At 38.2% G+C, this 23,988-nt stretch overlaps 1 protein-coding gene and 1 long non-coding RNA gene across 5 annotated transcripts in view; one reads left to right on the forward strand and one right to left on the reverse strand.

Annotated features, from left to right (window-relative positions):
• Positions 1–2,498: 2,498 nt before the first annotated feature.
• The window catches only part of LOC116049021 (protein Dok-7-like), a 35,206-nt gene continuing 13,716 nt past the window's right edge, over positions 2,499–23,988 (reverse strand). The window contains exons 6-13 of one of the 4 annotated variants that reach the window (XM_035994149.1): positions 20,668–20,772; positions 19,446–20,251; positions 16,765–16,813; positions 15,967–16,599; positions 14,255–14,343; positions 12,766–12,835; positions 5,917–6,096; positions 2,499–3,995 (exon numbers count right to left, since the gene is read on the reverse strand). In XM_035994149.1, coding sequence (XP_035850042.1) covers positions 3,859–3,995; positions 5,917–6,096; positions 12,766–12,835; positions 14,255–14,343; positions 15,967–16,599; positions 16,765–16,813; positions 19,446–20,251; positions 20,668–20,772 — 2,069 coding nt within the window. In that variant the 3' untranslated portion in view covers positions 2,499–3,858. Of the gene's footprint in view, positions 3,996–5,916; positions 6,097–12,765; positions 12,836–14,254; positions 14,344–15,966; positions 16,618–16,764; positions 16,814–19,445; positions 20,252–20,667; positions 20,773–23,988 lie in introns of all 4 variants that reach the window. The other 3 variants (XM_035994148.1, XM_035994150.1, XM_035994151.1) reach the window with 3 other exon arrangements.
• On the forward strand, positions 5,782–11,856 carry LOC116049066. The gene is made up of 3 exons (XR_004104807.2): positions 5,782–5,834; positions 10,153–10,326; positions 11,088–11,856. It is a non-coding gene; the product is annotated as an uncharacterized LOC116049066 (long non-coding RNA).

The raw sequence follows: 23,988 nt of genomic DNA on the forward strand, positions 1-23,988 counted from the left end.
TGACATACTGTACTATGACTTTTTTGACATACTATACTATGACTTTTTTGGAGTTTTACGACATACTATACTATGACGTTTTTGTGACTATTTTCGACATACTATACTATGACTTTTTTGAGTTTTTCGACATACTATGCTATGATGTTTTTGTGACTTTTTTCGACATACTATGACATTTTTGTGCCTTTTTTCGACATACTATACTATGACTTTTTAATGAGTTTTTCGACATACTATACAATGACTTTTTTTCAACATACTATACTATGACGTTTTTGTAACTGTTTTTTACATATTATACTATGACTTTTTCGACATACTATGACTTTTTTATGACTTTTTTCGACATACTATAGTATGACGTTTTTGGGCCTTTTTTAGACAAACTATACTATGACTTTTTTTCGCCATACTATACTATGAAGTGTTTGGGCCTTTTTTATGTAATATTTTATGACATCCTACTATGACTTTTTTATGACATTTTTTTATTACATACTATAGTAGTATGCCTTTTTTTGACATATTATACTATGATGTTTTTGTGACTTCAAAAAAAATACTATACCATGACTTTTTTTCAACATACTATACATGACGTTTTTATACATTCTTTGACATACTATACTGTGACTTTTTTTAACAAACTAGACTATAACGTTTTTTGTGCATTTTTTCGACATACAATACTATGACTTTTTTCGACATACTATACTATGATGTTTTTGTGCCTTTTTTCGACATACTATACTATGACTTTTTTTGACATACTATACTATTACTTTTTTATGAGTTTTTTGACATACTATGACGTTTTTGTCATTTTTGTTTCGACATATACCATGACTTTTTTCACCACATATACTGTGACGTTTTTTGTTAAGATGTGTTTGATTGAAATAGCTTTTGAGTTCAGTAAATATGACCTCCTAATGCTGCAAATTCAGCAAATGACCATTGTCAGTTCTTTACAACCTATAAAATGTTTTGAAACTCTGTTGTGCATAATAATTTGGAACAGTGCATTTTGAGTTTTTTATTTTTGAAAAAAATACTGTTTTCATTGGGTGGTTTGTTCAATGAAATTCGACTTATAACTCTAACGGTTGGTGACTTGAAAATTATACTGACATTTGCATCAACTATTTAGGAAAATCCGCGTAAAATATCATTTGCATAATAATTTGGAACACAGTATATTATACTATAATGTTTTTGTGACTTTATTCGACATACAATGACGTTTTTGTGCCTTTTTTCGACATATTATACTATATGACTTTTGTTTTTAATTTTGTGACGTACTATACTATGATTTTATAACATTTTGAGGACATACTATACTATGGCTTTTTTATGACTTTTTTATGACATTTGTTATGGCAAACTATACTATAACATTTTTATGTTTTAATGACGTATTATACTATGGCTTTTTTATGTAATTTTTTATGACTTACTAAAATGACTTTTTATGGCATTTTTTATGACATACTATACTATGACTTTTTATGATTATTTAGACATACTATAGTATGACGTTTTTGTGACTATTTTCGACATACTATACTATGACCTTTTTGTGCCTTTTTCAACATGCTATACTATGACTTTTTTCAACATACTATACTATGACATTTTGTGACTATTTTCGACATACTATACTATGACTTTTTTATGAGTTTTTCGACATACTATACGATTACTTTTTTTCGACATACTATGACGTATTAGTGACTTTTTTTAGACATACACACTGACTTTTTTTGCTATACTATACTATGACGTTTTTGTTACTTTTTTAGAAATACTATACTATGACTTTTTTTTTGACATATTCTACTATGACGTTTTTATGTAATTTTTTCGATTTACTATACTGTGACGTTTTTGACTTTTTTGACATACTATACTATGATGTTTTTATGACTTTTTGACATACTATACTATGTTTTTGTGCATTTTTTTCGACATACTATAATATGACGTTTTTTGTGCATTTTTTCGACATACTATACTATGACTTTTTTGAGTATTTCGACATACTATATACACGTTTTTGTGACTTTTTTCATGGCATACTATACTTCAACTTTTTTGACATTTTTTATGGCATACCTCGACTGTTTTTATATTTCTTATGGCATCAGAATCAGAATACTTTATTGATGCCCTCAGGGAAATTTTTCAGATGCAGTTGCTCAGAGTCAAATTAAAGCTGAAAATAAGAAAAGAGCTAGACTTTTTAAAAATATTTTTATGACATACATGTTTTATGGTATACTATGACTTGTTATATTTCTCATGGCATACTTTCACTTTTTATGATATTTCTTATGGCATCATCATACTATAACTTTTTTTGTAATTTTTTTACACTTTACAAATCTATAATGGCAGAGTGACATACTCCATAGGTCAAAGGTTCAAAATGTTTTATATATTTGGATAATGTGATCAGTGCTAATTGCCTTCATACTGTACATCAGTCTACATTAAAATGCTTAGTGTTAAATGAAAACAAACAAAACAATTGTAAGGCTGCTTTATGTAATATTATACCAAACTGGTTTACAACTGTACATGGGGGGAAAGTCCTATATATGATCTACTGTAGCTCTAGAAAAACTTAACGTGCACATCAAAGCAGTAGTTAAATAATTTACAAGAAAATATTATGACAAGAAAAATTAGCGCCTCAGGAAGTAGGCACTGTCCGTTAATTCTTTCCATACATCTTTCCTGTACCTACATAGTCTTTACATGTATATTTTATATCAATCCACATCACCTAAATGGAAAAAATTTATTTACAGATATCAAAAGTGTAATTCAGTAAAGTATGAGACTAAAACAATATATTGACTAAAATGGGCTCCTTAAATAGCTCTACAAAAGGCATACTAAATACTTTTTTCCAAAATTGCAGTTTTAATAAAAATGCTTATGTGTACACACAATAATAAAAGTATTTTAACCACTTTAGTGAGTAAAAAAAGAAAACTTCGACAAACGATGGCAATGAGTGCCAGGCAGTCAGTTCTGGGATACATTTGTTGTTGCAGAGTGATTGTTGCATTATTTATGAGGACTTTTCAGAGTAAATCCTATTTTATATGAACCGTAAAGCAATAAAACAATAGCAGCATTGAGATTCTGTTCACATGATAAACACCAATCCATTAGTTACACCCAGGCAAAAAAGTCACCATGCACAATGTGGAAGTATTATGCAGAAGCACTGATTATACTGTTCTTATTTCTACAATTTATTTTAAACATTGAGCCTGAAATTTGCAGCATTCTGAGTAAGACTGGATAGGAAGTTCCCCAAATATGAATATGCTAAAAAGTGAGTTTTGTGCAACTACATGTGGAATTACTGATGTGGTTTTTGCTGAGAAATAAATGTGTGAACTCCTTGTGAGAATAAACATGTCTGCTTCCTCTCCTGCCTCGTTCTCCCAAACAAGGACAAAAACAGCATTTATTATTAGGGATGGTCTGAGTGGGCTGTAAAATGCCTCTGCTCTGGGGGTTTATCGGGGCCAGTGACTCAGCTCAGGACTGGCATATCTTCCTCCAAGTTAGCCTGAGGCTCCGGCACTGACATAATGCCATTTAATGAGATGACCAAGTCTGAAATGTTGCTCCTGATCCTGTGCAAAACCTTTCTGAGGAGGCTCCATTTTCAAGTGGCTTTGTGATTACAGAAGCAAGTCTGAAATGGACATTGGGGTAGACAACATTTTCTGGGATTTGTTTATGTGTAGACTGGATGAAGTGACTGAAAACTCCTTCAGAGAGACGTTTCCTTCTAACTTCAGAGTTTTATGTAGTTTACAGATGAAGAAATCAGTGTAGCGTCCCCTTTCTTCTCAGCTCCAGAGTGTGCAGGCCCTCCTGCCGACCCAGGGCATGCTGGGTGCCGACTTTGTGGGCCGTCTCTGTGGCAGTGATGTCGATCTGGGCGTACTTGGTGGAGCTCTTTCCTGTCAAAACGCAAAAACAGACCTTCTTTTAACCTGAGGTAAGTCATATAACTAACTAATATTTTGATATTCAACACTTTGGCTTGTTACAGCAAAGCCAGCCGCTTTTGGTAGCAAATAGAGCTGAAACGATTAGTGGATTGACAGAAAAGTATAGGTATATTTTTTTCAATGAAAGCAAATCTGGCTCCATCATAGAGCAATATTATAAAACTATGTATTCATTAATCACTGCCTCTCTACCACAAACTCAAGCCTAACAACCTCCTGTATGTAACAAAGGGACATAAAAAAAGTCTGCTGCATTGTAGTAACCTGACGCACCAGATGGTTTTGTTACACAGAACCATCTGAGAAGCAGTCACAGGAAACGGTGTGGAAAGGGCGGGCGCTTTAGCGGTTTCCCCGTGTCTTTATGCTAAGCGAATTGGCTGAAGCGTCATATTTAGCATAGAGACATGAAAACGGTATTAATTTTCACATGTAATCTTCATGAACGAAGCAAATAAGCATTTTTCCAAAATGTTGAATTAATCTTATTCTTCATGTGGATAATCAGTTACTTGTTTTTAGTAATACGAAATAAAAAAAATCACAGGTTCTAGCATCTCAGTTGTGAATATTTGCTTTAGCAGTCTTCTATAATAGTAAACTGAATGTTTTGGGGTTTTGGATTCAGGATACAGTCTCATAAAATTGAGGAAATCACAACTAGCTCCTAACAACACATCAATAGTCCCTGGAGGAGAATCCCATTTGAGCCAGTGAATTCACAGCTGTGATCTGAATGCCCTTTGACCTCTTTCAGTGGCGAGATAAGTGACAGATTAATGAGGCCGCACGCCGGAATATTAACTGTATTGTTGCTATCAGATGTTAACCTCTTTCATGTCAGAGCCTGAGCGGCCTTCGTATTCCTGAGGGCAATGACGCGGATAGCTGACTTGTCTGTCAATTACAGCTCACTAGGGCGTCTCCGATGACAAGGACTCAGCTGTCTTTCAGTGAGACATGAAATACGCTCAATCGTTAACTCTGACCAAGTGAAATTAAAATTACAGAACAATCGTGTTATCTAGAGCGACATTTCATCTTCACTTGACATTGATATCCTGATTAGTTTTAAGTTGGCTCTTTCACATCTGTCTGCAGGATTTGAACATTTTGTTTAACTATAGCTTTTCCACACAGATGCATAGATCAGAAACATGAGCACAAATGAGAAAACCTTGTACACTGTGTGAACAAAGATGAGAACATAAGGGCAAGACTGGGTTTTCTTTTGAATTCAAACCTTTGCATTAAAAAAAACCCCAGCTTACATCTAATCCAATAAACATCCTCATCAGAAATGAATCTTTCATGATTTTCTGATGGGATGTGTGATTTTGGACTATATAAATAAATGAAAATTGACTGGATCTGAAAACGCATTCATGATTTTCAAACTTATGATGATGATAATTGGCATTTACAGCATGTCTATTTGGGCAGTGCTTTAGTACATGAATGCACCGATTTATACAGTCGGACAGTGCATTAATAGTAGGATTTAATAATGTTTCTAATAATAGCAAAGGACTTTTGTGTGTCTGCTCAAGTATATAAAATATGGCAGAATATTATCAGTTAAAACAGGATAAATGCAATGTCATTGACACTACTGTAATATAACAACTACCCTCTAGTGCTGTACTTGTGCCTACACTACCTGAGTTTTTTCTGAGTTTCAGTAGTGAATCTTTAAAGTGACAAAGATTATCTGATGCGTCTTGTTGCACGACAGTAACAGTGGATTTTGCCACCCTGAATATTCAACATGGCGGCTGTCTGAATGAGGTAAAAACCAGTCAGTATTGCTTTAGAGAGAAGCCGTTTGTAAATCAGAACTTTTACTTGTTAAACGTTATGCATGCCTTACTCTGAGGAGGGGGGTGTGTGACAGTCCCTCGGGGGCCCGGACCTGGCTCCTGCAACTCCAGCTCCATGTAGTTCAGCTGCTTCTTGGATGTGGGACTAACAGGAATATTCACATACGTCACACCTTCACTGCGAGGCCTTTCAGGAAGCGGAGCCTCTGGGGGGAAAACGAAAACTGCCCCTGTCAATACAAAAGCAACGTGTTAATTAAGCTCGACCAGTTTTGTTTGTTTGTGTCATTTGCTTCTTTTAAAGGTGTGAACACTTTTATCAAAAGAATCCCAGAAGAGACCAAAAAGTAGTTCATCTTCTATATACAGTGGCACTCATAAGTTTATGAACCCATGCTAAAGTTGACTAAAAAGAGGAATAAAAAAAATCATCTTTTGGAAATTGATCATCACATACCCTTCACCATACCTAGAGATTGGCATGGTTTTATTTCAGTTAGCCTAATAGCTGGTTTGATTTGCATTGAGAGATCATTTTATGGAAAGTACCCCATGCCAATCTCTAGGTATGGTGAAGGGTATGTGATGATGTGGGGATATTTTAATTCCAAAGGCCAAGGGAACTTTATCAGGATGCATAGTATCCTGGATCCATGAAATAACTGGCCTTTAAAAATAAAAATCTGTCTGCCTCTATGGGAATTTAACATAGGGGTGTACTTACTTATGCCCCCTGTATTTTAAGGAAGAACATTTATTTATTTACAATGCATTATTCATTTAACAAAGAAAAGTGGTGTCCTTAAATGTTGTTTTAATTAAATTTTTCCTCATTTTTTAAATTAAGGCATTAAGATCAATTTCCAAAAGATGATTTTTTTTTTTTTTTATTCCTCTTTTTAGTCAACTTTAGCATGGGTTCATAAACTTATGAGTGCCACTGTACATACTTTATAGCCACAGACTGATTATACTGCCAAAAAACTCCTTTGTCATCCGAAAAACATTTTAGATGCAGAAAAGAGGCATGCGGTTGCATTTGGATGACTATTTATATAGCCAGTAATTTTACAGTCTTTTGCTGAGGGATTGGCTGTGTTCATTGTAACAAACAATATGTCACTGTATTGCGTCAGTGTGGCTCTTCATGTTTCTAAGTTTTTAGACAACAAAGGCAGAAGAATAACTTCTACCAGGCTGTGGCTACATAGACAATACAAAGTAGGATACATTTGTTGTTAAAGATAAAATAACACCAGCCTTACTCTAACACTTATTTGAAAGGAGGGGATTTGTTTTTTTGTCATTATGACCTCAAAAGATAATAATGAAATCATCAATGATATGGCTGGTGTTATTTTAACACTGTCATTATAACCTTCATCAAAAGCCAGAAGATTTCCCCCTCCAGGGTTAGTAACTCTTGAGGAAACGGTCCTTATCAACAGCCTAATGTTAATTAGAGTCATTTAAATGACAGATGTGCATTAACGTCACTATATTCTTCTCAACAGTAAAGCACAGCAGTAGATCTGGGATCAGCAGCTACACTGGCACACAGTGTACTCGACCCAATTGCCATTACCTCCAGAGGCTAATTCTACATAATTAGTTGATAGGCCCCTGGGATAAATTATAGGATGCATTATGGTCATTTTAAGTAATGACTATGAGTCAGTAAAACCGTAACCTATTGCCATTTTAATTCTACTATCAGCGCTCAATATCCAATTCATTGAGCATGTGAAAAAAATTCTGGTGAATTTACAGACCCAAATTTCATGTTTTTCTTTATCAAATTATTGCTTAACCAAGTTTTATTTTTTAACTAAAACCCAAATAGGAGCACCCACAAAACTAAGTTGGCAGCCTAATTTGATTCACATAAAAAAACAAACTTTTAAAAGTATTTTCAAAAGAACAACCTTGCCATTAACACAAAATCCACAAACTGTTTGCTTCCCAATATTCACCACACCAACAGAGGTACAAATCATTGGCCGATTTCTCCATTTAAACTTGGTAAAACACTTTTAAAAAGTATTTGTGCAATTGGACAATAAGACAAATGTACCAACAACCAAAAAAGCTGTTTAATGGCAACCTGACTACAGCCTAACTTTGAGCTGAACACAATCAGTATTGTATTAAAGCAACACTAGAGAACTTTCCCGCTTCTGTCCCCCTACAGGTTGGAAGCGGAACTGTCCATTACATTACATTGTCCAGTTCATTCGAACTACAGATCCGCTACCCGATCTGGCAAACTCTCATAATGTAATGTAATGGACAATTCCTCTTCCAACCTGTAGGGGGACCGAAGCGGGAAAAGTTCTCTCGTGTTGCTTTAAGAGTAAAAACAGCTCATGCTTCAAGAATCTATGCAACTGATCAAATCATGCAGTCAGCAGAAAATAGGTTTCAAGTAAAGCTAACAAGAAATGTCACCTCAACCCATTTCAACCAAAAAGCTTTTCCTGTCAAAACACACAAAGTATTGCCACAGTGTTGCCTAAAGTGCATCCATTGTGCTTGATAGATGGTTTCCAGTGAAAACAGGAAGCCCTGTCTGCTTTACCCGTCATAAACCTAAAAGCCACTCATGATAAAGAGGTGCAGAGTCGATGCTGTTTAGCTCAGTGTATTACTGATAGTTTCAGAACAACCGCATAAAATGTGTCCTATTTTAAGTTCTGTGAGACCAGCAAAGATAGCTACAACCTTCAAAAACAGGAGGAGAGTACACTCACAGATATTTTAGAAATATGCATAACCTGAATTATTCTGTTCTCACAATGAAAAGAGACTAGTAATGGAAAGCAAGATGTACTCAATTTGTCCTGCACTGAGATAAAGGAAAACCAAATAAACGGACACACTGCTAAAATGAGTTCATCTACATTCAGACTGTTCTTGAGAATCATGCATTCAAAATCATCATCATCATCATCATCTCACAGCTCTGAGCTCTTCCAGCAGTTAACAAAGATGTCCTACAACAAACCAAAAGATAAGCATTTTAGCTTGCAGTATAATTAGTTGCAGATTCATTTTCTAACTCCTTGACTAATCATTTCATTGCTGCTTGCCACTACAGTTACAAATCACCAAGCTACTACTTGTCCTATTAATGGATGAACAACTAGAGCCCAACCAGTCAGTCAAGATTGTGTGTTTATGGAGAAAGAAAAAAATACCGATTAATAAATGTAGCTTATTAACAATTTCACACTAACTCACTTATTCATGGGTGTGAGGCTACACTACCCCATACAGTGCCTATCAGTGCCAAATGAACAGTCATTAACCAATATACTAAGATACTCCTCTTGAGCCCTACCACTTCCTACCAAAACAAACACCATGTATAGTGTAGCAACATAAACACTGCTGAAATTTGTCAGTTACTGCAAGACTGCATATGTTTGAAGATTAAAGAGAATATCTAGATCACAGAAAACTGATCGTTTAACTTGATTTGTGTGTAAAATAATCCCAGCAGCAGTCGGTGTACAACACCAGGAAGCAGTTCAGCTGAGGGCATTTACTGCTCAAAACACTAATGAGGCTATCTCTAGAAGACTATACAACTAAACGTAAATAACTCACTGTCTTGTGTCAGAATCATATTGTGAAACTATGAAATGTTGCGTAAAATTTTTTTTTGTGTAATAGCTTCATATGTATCAGTATTGCTACAGCTGTGTTATTACACTATCATGTAGATACAGCGCTGTACATTTTGTTAAGAGGCTGTGTAATGCGTAACATTTGGGCACAAGTAAGATTTCCCCTGCTATTGACTGTTCCCAAATGGCAGCAGGCAGCGGCAATTACCAGCAGCTCCGAAAAATCAACCCCAGGGGACACTCGTACAATCAGCGAGAAGCCATTAGACGCCAGCAGAGTCTTGGTGGGTGCAGCCTTTGGCAACGTCTAAGAGGCCTGATCCCTAATTGATCAGACACCAAGCAGCCCTCGCAGAAATGTGGTGGTTTATAATGGCTGCCATTACAACAGTGGGTTTGCCCACAGCTCCAAGGCTGAGGGACTTTTCCATAACACTCTGCGAAACCTCTAGGGGAGATGTTGGAGACAATACCTGGCTGAGCGTAGTGACCGGAACGCACTTTGAGGGGAAACGCGGACCAGTTCTAGCTGCTTTTCACGTTATTCCAGCAGGCAGACATTAAGGTGGAGGTGAAAGCATGTCTGACTGAACCCAAAGGAGTTGTGACTTAAGAGATAAATTTCTCACGTACAATTTTTTCCCTCTTTCTCCCCAGTTTTACCGGTCAAAGAGGACTTTACCGGGACAATACTATCCCAGGCCAGTCAGCAGGAGACACTGGTGTAGAGACAAAAGCCATGCTCCCTCTCTGGCTTCCCACCAGAAATTGTGGTCATCAAATCGCATAACCAAGCCAAAGATACCACTGCCAGGGTCTCTGCAGTGGTTGGTGAGTGTTACCCAATTCCCAAACGCTGATCAAATTAGACGATATATACATACAAGAGCTACTCGGTACACCGCAACAAGTGAGGAAACTACCAGACTGAACCATGCAACTGAGACTAAAGGCCCATTTACACTTCGAGAAACATGGTGACATCTTTGGTCGTCAGTACAAATGGTGGTCCTACACTCAGTCGTCAGTTTATTAGGTACACCTAGCTCAAAGTAATGGCGTCTAATACAACAGTCCTGCAATTAATCCTACCTTAATGAAGGCTAGAATGTTCAGTTTGTGTTGAAACTGTTTTAGAGAGGTGTTGATTCAACTCATTTAGCTCCTGCTGCTAAGCTGTATTGCATTATAAAGACTGGTGTTTCTGTTATTTAGCCTAGCCACATTAAATGGGGTGGACAAAATGACCATACAGTTGGACCAACATCTCTCTCTAATAACCTTCAGCAGGGATTTACTGAAAAATCTGGCATACCTCAAAACTGATCTTGTACAAACCCAAAATGGGTCCAATACACTCTTGGTCACAAACTGTCAAAGTGACATACAATGAATCTGCAAAATTGCTGTTTTAGTGACATCAAGCATAGTAGTTATAGTAATGCCACAGGGAAATATCCCACTAAAAACCTTCATCCTGAAGAGATGTCTCAATATGGAACCAAAATCCATCGTTGCTGCTAACTGCACTGTTTCATGAAAGTGTTACCAAACCACTATAACATCCCACGAAAATCTTTCACTCATTTCAGCTGCCATCGAGCCTGCATCCTCACGTAAACCTGAGCCTCTGGATTTGGCCGCCTCCTGCACCTCACCGTCCATTAACTGCCTGCTGAGGCAGGATGATGGGGAAGATGACATGAGGAGCCCAGCCATGTGTGTGTTGGTACATGACTGATGGGTTTGGTGCCACAGTGTGACAGCTGCTGGGACCTCCTAGAGCAGGTGTGCATTAGAATGAAGGCATGTTTCTGCGTGTGGAATGCTGAAGTTGCCAAACGTCTCCTGTCAACGGTCCCTTTCACCTCACCATCAGGGCAGGTATCCTGTCACACGCCACTTCACTCTGTTTGTTTAGACATCTGTGTGTTTTCTCGTGACGCAATTGGTTCTTATGTAACTCATGTTTATGGCATTACATAAAATGCAGTCCTTTATTCTAAATTACATTAATGGCAACACGAATAATGTATGTGACTCATTCCTGTATGTGCTTTACAGGTTTGCATTACATACATTAACACAATTTAAACTAATTCCACTATTTAGCCCCAGTCTGTCCCTCTGATGTACTCTCATTATCGTAAATTTACAGATTTGTAAAACAAAGTAAGATAGCAAGAAAAATCCCTGCCGACCTTTAAAAAAAAGAAAGAAAAAAAACAATTCTAAAAGATTTTTCCGCCCAATGGGATCAAAAAAATATTCTGTCTTAAAACATTCTTTAACCCCCATTTTCCACCGGGCGCGTCTGCGCTGCATTCCGGAGGCGCCGCAGCCGTTCAAGTCAATGCTTTATATTCCGCGCGGTCCAAGAAGCGTGCGGTAAGCAGCTTTCTGCTCCGCTGAAGATACGCACCAGGTCTATTTTCACGCAAGCCGCGGGCCGTTTGTACAGCTGGGCAGGCAGTGAAACAGCGGGTTATGTTCGTAGTATTCATGCAGTTTAGAAGGAGTAGGAAAAATATAATTACACTTAACGTTTTATAGGTTAGGGTGGATTGTGTCATTTTTGTGAAGTTTCATTTTACATAATTATAAAACAGCATTTTGATCAAGCGTCTGGTAAGATCTGTCAACCATAATACATTTCACTCTTCAATCTTAACGGGTTATATATTAGTAAGTTAGCTCCGCAGCAGTTACACCTGGCAGTAACTAGGTGTAAATATTTAGAAACAACTTGTTTGTATGGGGCAATCTGCTTTTAATTTAGTGATGTGTAATTCTCCCCTTCTCTTATACAAGGCTAAGTTTGAACGTATGAAGAGCTCCAGATATTATGAGTCTATATGCAGCACAACATGCTATGTATGTCTTTATGAAAACAACTTCCTGCCAACGTCACAGTCCATTACCCTGAATAAAGTCAAGCAAACATGTGTGGAGTACGTGTCTGTTCCTAACATCGCTCCTGTGGATGCAATACCTTGTGTCAATCTGCTATTTCAGACACTGAATGAGCCTCATTTAATTTATTTTTTCATGCACACCAAGCAACAGGTGATGTGTTTATAGCATTGCTTATTCAGGTGCATGACTCATATTTAATTCACTTTTTAGAAGTGGGTCCTGGTTATTATAAGAAACCTGAAAATGTTCCATTTATTTGTGCAGCTACAGAACCAACAACCTGCATTTGTTTAACTGGCTTGGATGAGAAAAACAACCTGGTTATGCTCATCACTTGATGTCATGGTTACTCACCTTCAGTCTCTTGAAGGAACCTCTGCTGACCAGAACTGCCCATCAGTGCGTACTTGCTTTTTTCTTCTGCCTGCAAGACACAGACAGTAAGCACTGCTGATTAGAATATGCAGTACGCGACTATACGTTTATTACATAAGAAGTGTGACTATGTCTTTCTCCTCAACAGCTCTGTGGACACAGCAGGAGTATGTAGAGACAGAGGCCGATATTAAGGATTTACTGAGAGCTCAGGGCTGCATCTTACATGTCGAAACACTGTCTGCAACACCTCATCGTTATGGATCCATGCCTATTGAATTGCAGCCATGTAATCTCCGATTCCAGACAGCCACTGTAAGCACAGCTATTGTGGAGTAAAATTGGAGGTGGAGTGCAGCCATTTTGCTTTCAGTCTCATTGAGAGGCCACTGTGCACACTAAGAGGGATTCCTTGACGGGACCATCATCATGCTGAGAATGAATGACACTAGTACATAAAAGGGCATATCTGTAATGGGAATCCGCTGATTACTGTTTATTGGTGCATCTTCCAGCCGTGTTCTTTTTTTTAAATATTCATGTTCCATATCAGGACAGGAGAGAGATTAAATGAATGTTCTACAGCATCCCGTCCTGTGATGCAAGGCTGGACAATAAACTGATAACTGGCAATTTTGTATAAATAAATTATCTGTATTCCACATATGTTGTTCAATACTTATTCACTTTCTTTCCATAAGATAGATGAGGAGATTGATGCCACTCATAAACAGATGGATGCCACTCATAAACAAACAGTAATTTAAAAACAATCATTTTATGGTTTTAAAAGAAGTTACGTGCATGAGAGTGGTATCAACTTCTCATCTAACGCTTGGAAAGAAAGTGAATAATTACATTTCAGAAAATATCAAATTATCCATTTAAAAACGGAGCTACAACAATCAAGGACCGATTCAACCGGTAGGCCCATGTTCCAGTTCAAAACTTGCCAAAGCAAGAAAGGAAATATGTACTGACGGTTTCATTTTTCATTATGGAGGTAAACGTGTCAATTAATCGTGATACATACTCAGTTGCCAGTTTACGTATACACCTAGTTAAAACTAATGCAGTCTAATACAAAGCTGTGCAACAAATCTACTGCTGCAGGACCTTTCTTCCTTTTCGCTAAACAAACACCTCAGAGAACAATGCACACAATCACACACACACACACACTCACATTAAAGCTCAAAGCATAAGAGACTGCCCATTAAGTAAGTTAATGTTATGATTTCAGAACATCACTGAGACAATCTAGACAACTGCTTACCGGATAACTAACTAGACAAGTTAAAAACTATGAAATACTGATTGTTCAATTTCAGATAATACTCAAGCAATAGGTATTACCAGGTTATCAGACAAAATGTTTAGCTGAACTCAGAGCACAATGAGTTACGCAGTTAAAATGTGTAAACGGATGATAGCATAAAGCAGATTAGAATGTTTTGGATTGGCCTACCTCAGGGTTCCTCTCCGGCGCCCGACTCTCCATGATCTCATAAGCAGGATCAGCTCTGCGTCTTTCCTCTTTACTATGAGACCGTTTGTCTGTTGGGAGAGAAAAATATGGTGTTTTAATTATAAGAAATTAAACTGCAGTTTCTAGTGCCAATAGCCATGATGTAAATAATAATCCCACATTGTGCTTCTTTAATCCATTTTGTGAATCAAATCAGACACGGTGCTCTCTGGGTATAAATGTATGAATTTGTCCAGATCCAGTGGAGGGAACAAATAACAGCGGACTGATTCATCATCTCACAATACTACTAACTATTACACAGGGGGAAATAGCATTGCTTGTACTGGAAATAAGAGCTGGATTGATAACGTGCAAGGGACAGACATCACAAAGAGGTTCAACATGCAGCAGACAGAGTTTAGTGTCCTCGGCAAATGTGCAACCCAACCTAAGCACTGAACACCGTTATCGCGGATTCTTTCAGTTTTATATTGTAGAAAGGCTTTCTATCAGAGCCAGACTTATACACTAGCATTGATGATATTAACAGACAATTTAGCTTATTACAGATATATTGGTGTTGCCGATATAGCCCGACTCGTTGTGGATTTTTAATTTCAATTCCTTACAAACTATGTGACAGCAACATGCACTGCAATTTCTTGTTACTTGGTCGACATGTATAAAGATAAAGATCTGTATTAAGCGAATATCAGCTGGTATAGGCAGATTTATCGCTCCAACTTTCAAATTGTTGAATTGGACGACATTCATTTTAGCTAGGTGTAACTAATAAACTGCCAACTGACTGTACATCAGGCAAAAAGACAAAAAACACCATTTTAGAACAGAAATTCTAAAGATACTGTATGTTTAAGGCACTTCATAAACAGTGTCACCATTACACAGTTTGTCCACTAGAGGGTGCTAACAATTTTTTTTAACAGTTTATTTTCTCCCAATTACAAATTAAAGTAATCCTTAAAAACAAAAATAAAACAGAATTTTGGCCAATTTACTGTCTTTGGTGCCACTTTCAAGTAAGGCACCCCAAGTTGTAACAGATACGTTATTAGTGGCTACTAAATAACTACTTTACTAATGATTCATAGTTCAGTTATGCCATTAATAAAATGTTTAAGGGTACCAGGTTTGCAGAAAAAACATCCTATGGCTGGTGTTAATCCTTTAAATTTAGTAATAATGCTGTTGGCTGTTGTAATAATGTTTGTCATCAAATAAATGCTTAATAAATTGTTACTAACTATAACTAACAATAACTAACTATTGTTAGTAAGCCCTTTTAAAATGTTAAGTAATTTTAAGGCAAATACGTTATTCACAACCTGGCAACCCAAAAACTGGCTTAAAACTCTTTTAGAAGTCATCAGTAAAGGATTTCTTAACCATGAATAAAGTATTACTTACAACTTATAAACCCTTTGACAGGGAAATAAAGTGGTACACAACTTCAATCCCCTCTATGTTTAACACACAAGGAAACACCACAGAGTACACAGAGAAAACAAGCGGTTGATTAAATAGAAGAAGCCAGGAAGAAAGTGTGCTTTTTTTATTCAGAGCAAGAACAACAGGATGGAAACAAAGAGAAAGATCCATGTCCAAGGACTGAAGAGGAAAAGGACACCAAAGGAATCGTAGAAGCTTTGTTGTGAGTTGAAGAGGAAACTGGAGAAGAGGCCTCTTACCTTCACCGGTCCCTGTCCAACCATCCATCTCCTCATAATGACACTGGCCGTCCACGCTCTGTGATCCATCACTGGGAGCTTGATAGAGCAGTTCCTCATTAGAATCTACTTCCTTTTCTTGGCTGTTCTTCAGGTTCAGCCCAGTTGGAAAGGTGTGTAAAGTGGAAATGTTCCTGTATATTTCAGCGGGTACGACCCGTGGAGGAGGGTGGCAGTGCTCCCCTTGACACTTCAAACAGTTTTCATAAATGGCAGATCTTCTGTCTTGCTGTAAATCCTGTATTGGTACACAGGTGCCTGTTGCTGGAGATTTGAGCTCATTTCCAAATCTAGGGCTCATTGACTCATACAGGTTCAGTCTCTTAGTCTTGGCCTCTGGCTGCCTATCTGCGCTTGGAAAGCCTAACAAATCAGCTAAGAGACTGGATAATTTCTCTCTTCCTTTTTTTGGCAGCGGTGAATTCTCACTTGTCCTCACTGTTGGCTTCTCTGAGCTGTCAATGCTCCCAGAGCCAGGAGAGGCACAGGGTTTCGCCAGAATGTTTTTTACGGCAATATTGTATTCAATGGCAATGCAGGGTCTGCATGGTGACTTGTCAACACTTTGATCTGATGGATTGAAAATATGTTGTTCTGGAGGCAAAAAGAAACCTTCAACACACTTTGATTTTTGTCCCAAATCAAATCAGCATGCTGTGGCTGCTACAGCAAATTATGAATGTTTTTCTCTTAAACATGCATCAATGCAAGAATCAATGCATGCAGTGTGCATACAATATTTCAACTGATTACACTTACCTGGTATGGCAGGGATCACTGCACCACTTGCAGGGATGTACTGTGTCCCCTGTGAGATGAAATAGAAGATTACACAAATTATTTTCTTAATGCAAACTGGCTTAATTAGATGAATAAGCAACAACATATTCTTTGCCTGGTTTCAAAATATGAGGCATTTCAAAAGGAAAAGGCTGGCAATGATCTGTATTTTTTTTTTTTTTTTTAATTGCCAACAATCCCATAAAAGATGAAAACCAACAGTGCGTTAATCCGTCTCTCAATACTTCCTGACTTTGTTTTTCAGTCAGAAGCCTAAGGGTTTCCACTGAAGATGGGTCACAAATATATACTTCTTTTTTATTTTTAAAGACTACATCATTTCCTTGAAAAGCTGGGGTGTTGAGCAAATTTTACACAAACAGGAGGAAAAAGTGCATTTGTTGGGGACTACTTTCAGCTGCAGGTTTTTTTTAACCGAGTGAGTATTTTTACAGCAGCAGGACAGTATAATGTATGGAATTGACCAAAAATAAAATACAGTTACAACAATGGCACTCTAAGGCACAGAGGAACAAGAAATATCAGGCTTTGGCTACACATGCAAAACTAGTTAGTATTAAGATCAATTCAGTATTAAGATCAATTCATTGTCTTTTCATAAGATTTGTTGACAACAAAAATATAAAATATCGCCAGACTTATCCTTTTAACGCTCACCACAGTGGACTGTTTAGGTTTTATAACTTCAATAAATGTATATTTCAAAGTTGTGAGGAATCCATGTCCATGGCATCCATCACACAGAGCATATGGCACACTTGACTTTTCTTGTTTTTATTATTTATTTATTCCATACTCCTCACTTGTCAAACCAGCCAGACTGAACCTTTTGAAATCTGTTCACAACAGTGTGACTGCAATTATAGCACAATTCATTCTGATAAAAACTATCTTAATGCATTGAAATACTCCAAAATGTGAAGAGGCACATATTTAGTTATGGTTTGATGTTCTCTTTTGAACTGGCCCTTTAACTGTGAGCCAATAAACACTACATGGGTGGATTGTGTTGCTCAGGCAGAGGGTGATAAACACACACACACACACACACACACACACACACACACACACACACACACACACACACACACACTTGTGGCCAATAAACTCTCTTGTTTAGTTTACTGAGGACTGACTGAAGGGAAACAAAGAGAAAGAGAACATTTTGTTCAGGTAATCAAATGCAATTTGCGTTCTACCTAAATGCACTACCAGCAGGTGGAGCTATATGTTAAGAGTATTCAAAAAACCTGACATGGAGAGACCAGGCTTTTTACTGAGCTTGCATCTGGATGTTCAAATGATAGGGATTTCCCAAGAAATTTAAATTATAGTTCGAGCTCAGCCTTAAAGAGTGCAATAACATATTTGATAATATGCTGCAGGTTTCTACTGAGAATCATCACAGACATGAAGAAGAAATCATGAGAATAAAACTGGTGTATATAAGACTATCACAGCCAAGCAGGATCCATATCCAAATCAAAAGGGCAAAAACTGATCACACCATGTCTTTCTTCACTTACAGCAACTTAAAACTCAACAACGGAGAAAACTAAGTAAAGCTGAAACAATTAGTCAGTTCATGGAATAGTTAACTGTAAGAAAATGTAAGCGTCAACTGTTTTGCTCGTGGATTAAGTCATTTTTTAAGCAAAACGCCAAACATTCTCTGGTTCCAGCAACACAAATGTAAATATGTGCTTATTTTCTCAGACATCTATGATTTAATTATAATAATATTTAACTAGATATCTTTGGGTTTTGGATTGTTGGCTGGACAACACAATCGATTTGAATATGTAAACTTGGGCTTTTGGTAAATTGTGATTGGTATAATTGTAATCATTAAACAAAGATGAATCCAACTGAAGAAAAAAATCACTACCTACTCCATGATTGCCAAGCCAAGGAAAAAAGCTCTATGCATATTCTATCTCATATTGAGAAGTTTTTACTAGAAGCTTATTTTTCTTCTTGTCACTATAAGGACATGAGCCCTTTGGTTGCACTATTGCATTTATTGTATTGTCTATCATAATTGTGGCAGTGTGTTTTCTGTGTACTATGTTATCATATGTTTTGTCCTTGTTGAGAGCACCGAAACAAATTCCAAAATCAACTGCAGTTAATATGGTAATAAATTATTGAATCTTCAAAAGTTTACATGTACTTCTCATAAAAAAGAAAACACTCAATTCAAATAGGAGGTAAATGAGTGAAAAGAGAAGAACTGCAAGTCACCCACAAGGTAAACCTGCTGGATACAATGACAGTGTCATCCTCAATTGGCTGCTGTAATGCTAACTTGTTAGACAGATGGACTGTTGGTTGTCTTACGCAGAGCGCCACCCTGCACGGTACAGCAAAGGTCAAATTGACAGCAAACTACAGAACAGATGATACCGTGATGATGAGGCCTGCTCACACAAGCTGCTACTGTATGACAGGGCGTTATACAACAGAGAACGCTCAGGAGACACTTCATCTGCATACACGGAGGATGCCTTTTTTTAGGTTGAAGTTTAGGTTGAAGTTTTGAGGCAAACAGATGGCCAACAAGAATAGAACTGCACTTACAGTATATCTGAGCTTAACCCAGTTCGGTCTGTTTCTGACAAAGATATTTTTCTACTTACCTTAAATCCACCACAAACTGAGCAGATTGTCACAATGGTTTTGGAGACAGATGTGAGAGAGCTGCAGATGTGACAGGAGTCTGGGTGTTCACTTGAGGGCGGCACCTTGGTTTTCTTACTCTTCTCTGAGGGGCCTTGTAAGTGTTCACTCACTGACTGTCTTTCAGTAGTTTCTGAGTGAGCATCAGAGGTCATGGCGCTGATTTTCTCCCCCTTCGCGGAGTCTGTTGTGAAGCCTGAAGAGGCAGGTGTGTCCTTAGTTGGGGTGGAGGGTTCATTGTCTTTGACACCCTCACTTCCCTCCTGTAACAGACTCCTGGGGCTGTCGTAGAGATACCTAAGTGATGTCGGTACTTGGTATTCATGTCCAGGGACAGTGGTGCAAATACAAGGGCTCAGGTCTTGAGCCAAGTGAGGAGGCAAGCTGAAAACAGACCCAAAGTCCTCCCCATGGGTGATATCCAGGCTGCCTGTGTAGGAGGAGAAACTCCCAGTGTAAGAGGAATGGCTGCCAGTGGCGATGCCGCTGTCAGACGAGCTCTGACGGCCGATCTCCTGAAGCTGTCGAGGGGGCTTGACAGCAGGCCGGTTTCCACCTCCCTGGTTGACGGAAAGCTTCTCAAAGCTCTGAAATGCCGCTTTAGCTCCCACATGGCTGATGTTTTCAGATGGGTTGGAGGACGGCTCAGTCCAAATGGCTACGCGGCTGCCAATACTGCAGTCTGACTGGCTGGTGTCTGATGTGTCGGAGGAACCGGATATGCTGTGGTCGTCTCCCCCAGCAGACTGGCTGTACGAGGACGAGACTGCCAACAAAGACAACATTAATGAGACTTTAATGAATTTAATCAACAGCTTTGAAGAAAACATTAAAGAACACAACATTAAAAGCATCATAATATCATTATGCCTGTTTTTCTTCCACCACACCACATAATAGAAACAATAAATCACCTGTGAGAGAAATGTCAACCTGCAAACTTGATTTAAATCTAAGTGCAGCATTATTAAAAGCCAATGTATCATTTATACCATTAGGTGGTGAAGAGGGATCATCATCACTGCAGGAAAAGAATAATTATGGGTGCTTTGCTGTAGTTATATAATGAAAGATACACATTCAGAGGAGGAAGATTTGTAAAATGGGCAAACTTTAAGCTGCAGTTTCACCTTTTTTTTTCTACTTTAAATCTGAGCACAGCAGTACAGTAACATGCTATACCTGTGCTGCTCCTGTGAGAGAGCATGCTCAATCGTTTCTCTAGCTCCTGGGCCTCGTGATTCAACCTCTCCTCCGAATTCGTCTGACTGGCACTGGGATCTGCATCTGAAGAATAACCCACAAAAAGGAGAGAGAGAGAGAGAGATGTATATATATATATATATATATATATATACATACACACACACACACACCTGTGCAAAAGTCTTAGGCAAGTGTGGAAAAAATGCTGTAAACTTTCAAAAATATAAATAATGATTATTTTTATCAATTTACAAAATGCAAAGTGAGCGACCAAAAAAACATCTAAATCACATCAATATTTGGTGTTACTACCCTTTGCCTTCAAACCAGCATCAATTCTTATAGGTACACTTGCAAAAAGTCAGGGAACGTTGAGGATCGTAGACGCAGTGGTCGGCCAAGGAAACTTAGTGCAGCAGTTGAAAAACACATCAAGCTTATTTCCCTTCGAAATCGGAAGATGTCCAGCAGTGCCATCAGCTCAGAACTGGCAGAAACCAGTGGGACTCAGGTACACCCATCTACTGTCCGGAGAAGTCAGGCCAGAAGTGGTCTTCATGGAAGAGTTGCAGCCAAAAAGCCATACCTCCGACATAGAAACAAGGCCAAGCAACTCAACTATGCACGAAAACATAGGAACTGGGGTGCAGAAAAATGACAGCAGGTGCTCTGGACTGATGAGTCAAAATTTGAAATATTTGGCTGTAGCATAAGGCAGGTTGTTCGCCGGAAGGCTGTAGAGCGGTACAATAATGAGTGTCTGCAGGCAACAGTGAAGCAAGTTTGGGGCTGCATTTCTGCAAATGGAGTTGGAGATTTGGTCAGGATTAATGGTGTCCTCAATGCTGAGAAATACAGGCAGATACTTATCCATCATGCAATACCATCAGGGAGGCGTATGATTGGCCCCAAATTTATTCTGCAGCAGGACAACGACCCCAAACATACAGCCAAGGTCATTAACAACTATCTTCAGCGTAAAGAAGAACAAGAAGTCCTGGAAGTGATGGCATGGCCCCCACAGAGCCCTGATCTCAGCATCATCGAGTCTGTCTGGGATAACATGAAGAGACAGAAGGATTTGAGGAAGCCTACATCCACAGAAGATCTGTGGTTAGTTCTCCAAGATGTTTGGAACAACCTACCAGCCGAGTTCCTTCAAAAACTTTGTGCAAGTGTACCTAGAAGAATTGATGCTGTCTTGAAGGCAAAGGGTGGTCACACCAAATATCGATTTGATTTAGATTTCTCTTCTGTTCATTCACTGCATTTGGTTAATTGATGAAAATAAACTATTAACACTTCAATTTTTGAAAGCATTCTTAGTTTACAGCATTTTTTCATACCTGCCTAAAACTTTTGCACAGTACTGTGTGTGTGTGTGTGTGTGTGTGTGTGTGTGTGTGAGACAGGGACACACACACACACGTCATCAAACTAACTAGTCACAACAAAGTAAGTTTCGTGAGTCTTGCTACGGTCACTGAGATGTGGGATCAAATGTGACGCAGCTGAGGATTCTGCACTGTGGTGAGACAAGCACAGCTGTGAAAACACATCCAACAACAACTCCGTACAAACAAGAAGAGACACTTTAAAACCTCAAGGGCCTCACTCGTGAAAACTGTAGCATCAGGAAATGTCAACCACAAGATGTTAGTAAAAAGAATAACTAACACACACCTTGGCAGGAGTGTTGTGTACTATTATTTGGCCTGTGAGTGTAACTGGCTTTTGGGAAAGCACAGGAAAGGGTCACACAGGGGAACACCTTGCAGTATTTGTGCAACACTACAAGGTTTATTAATAGCGCTGCCGCGTGGCTCTATTGGTACGCGCTTTGCTGCTGGTAGCAAGATTGTTAGTGCTGTTCAAGGATCTTATGTACTGTACCTTGGCCCACCAAGGTCAACTCTAACACTGGATTGATTTTGAGCCTGAAGCAGTAATGTGGTAAATAAACCGGAACTCTGCAAATGGTTGAGATCACATCCTACATGTGGAGTATTTACAGTATACAACAGTCAGTGTCCTCAAATTAAAAAAATAATAGATTGGGCTACAACAGGGTTTCACTAAGTCAAATGTAAGACTTTTTAAGACCATTATGAATGAAATTTAAGACCTATATCACAACATTAAAAACAAAGTCAGATGTCAGAGTCCAGAAATAATATCCTGATTTCCTCATTGGCATTATAGGACTGGTGTCTAGATTGGCTGCAATTTAAGTTGCATGTTGGTCTCAACACCACAGAATAAAAAATAAAAAAAAACCATAGACATAGGAAAATTAAGACCTGTTTAAAATGATTTTTTTTTACACTTTTAAACACCCTGTACAAGAGGACTTCAGTGAGTCTTGCCACTGGTTTCCCTCATAGTTACATGTTGATTATATGAATCTCACTTCTTAACTTTTGAAATCCTGTCTCTAGCTGGATGATGTTGTTTGTACTAACATTTAGTCATACAGCTCAGGTACTTTCGGACTTTAGGATTGACCCATCTCCCTGCAATCAGACATAGGTTATCATGTACCTCAGTCCAAAATTCTTGGACCTTAATGACAGAACCACAGGACATGAAGTAATTGGCTTTAACAATGCATCTTAAAAATTCAAAGAGATAGAACTTGGAAATGTATTTGGCCTGAGAAGACCTACTCCTGCAGTCTAGTTTAGAGCTAAACTCACCATCAAAACTGATTCAAAAAAGACTTCAATGTTTTAAACTAAGATCTAAAATATTTGTACATTTAAAAAAACGAATGCATTACATTAATTCTAGATGTTTTTCTTTCTGAAAACATCCTTTCATTTTAATATGACAATAATGTGAGAACATTTTTTTTAAATGATTACAGTTCTAGTGTCTTGGTGGCTTGGTGTGTAAAGTGTACCAGCATCACCGTAAACAATACAAACTGACAGAAATATTTGACATCAGTTGTGATGGCTCCGTCTCATATGACACGTTTCCCTGCCATTGGCGCTACGTAACAAGCAACACACCAGCACGACCAAATGGAGCACAGCCAAAGAGATGAGAAAGAAGTGGGTTAATAGCTGCCTCACTGACAGGTGTCGCAGCCTATCACACGCTGTATTTTTTTGCAACCTGCTCATCCCAGCTAAGCTCCACTAACCCCTCCTCCCCTTTGCCAGTTAGAGTAGCCAGAAAATTCTAATTTGGTCAAAGAACAGTCCTCCCTACATTTATCTCATGTCTCTGAACGGACACCAACAGCACTTATTGCACTCCAACTATTTACAAATACAGAAAAGGATTCTAACA

This window comes from Sander lucioperca, chromosome 17 (assembly GCF_008315115.2).
Source record: "Sander lucioperca isolate FBNREF2018 chromosome 17, SLUC_FBN_1.2, whole genome shotgun sequence".
Classification (NCBI taxonomy): Eukaryota; Metazoa; Chordata; class Actinopteri; order Perciformes; family Percidae; genus Sander; species Sander lucioperca.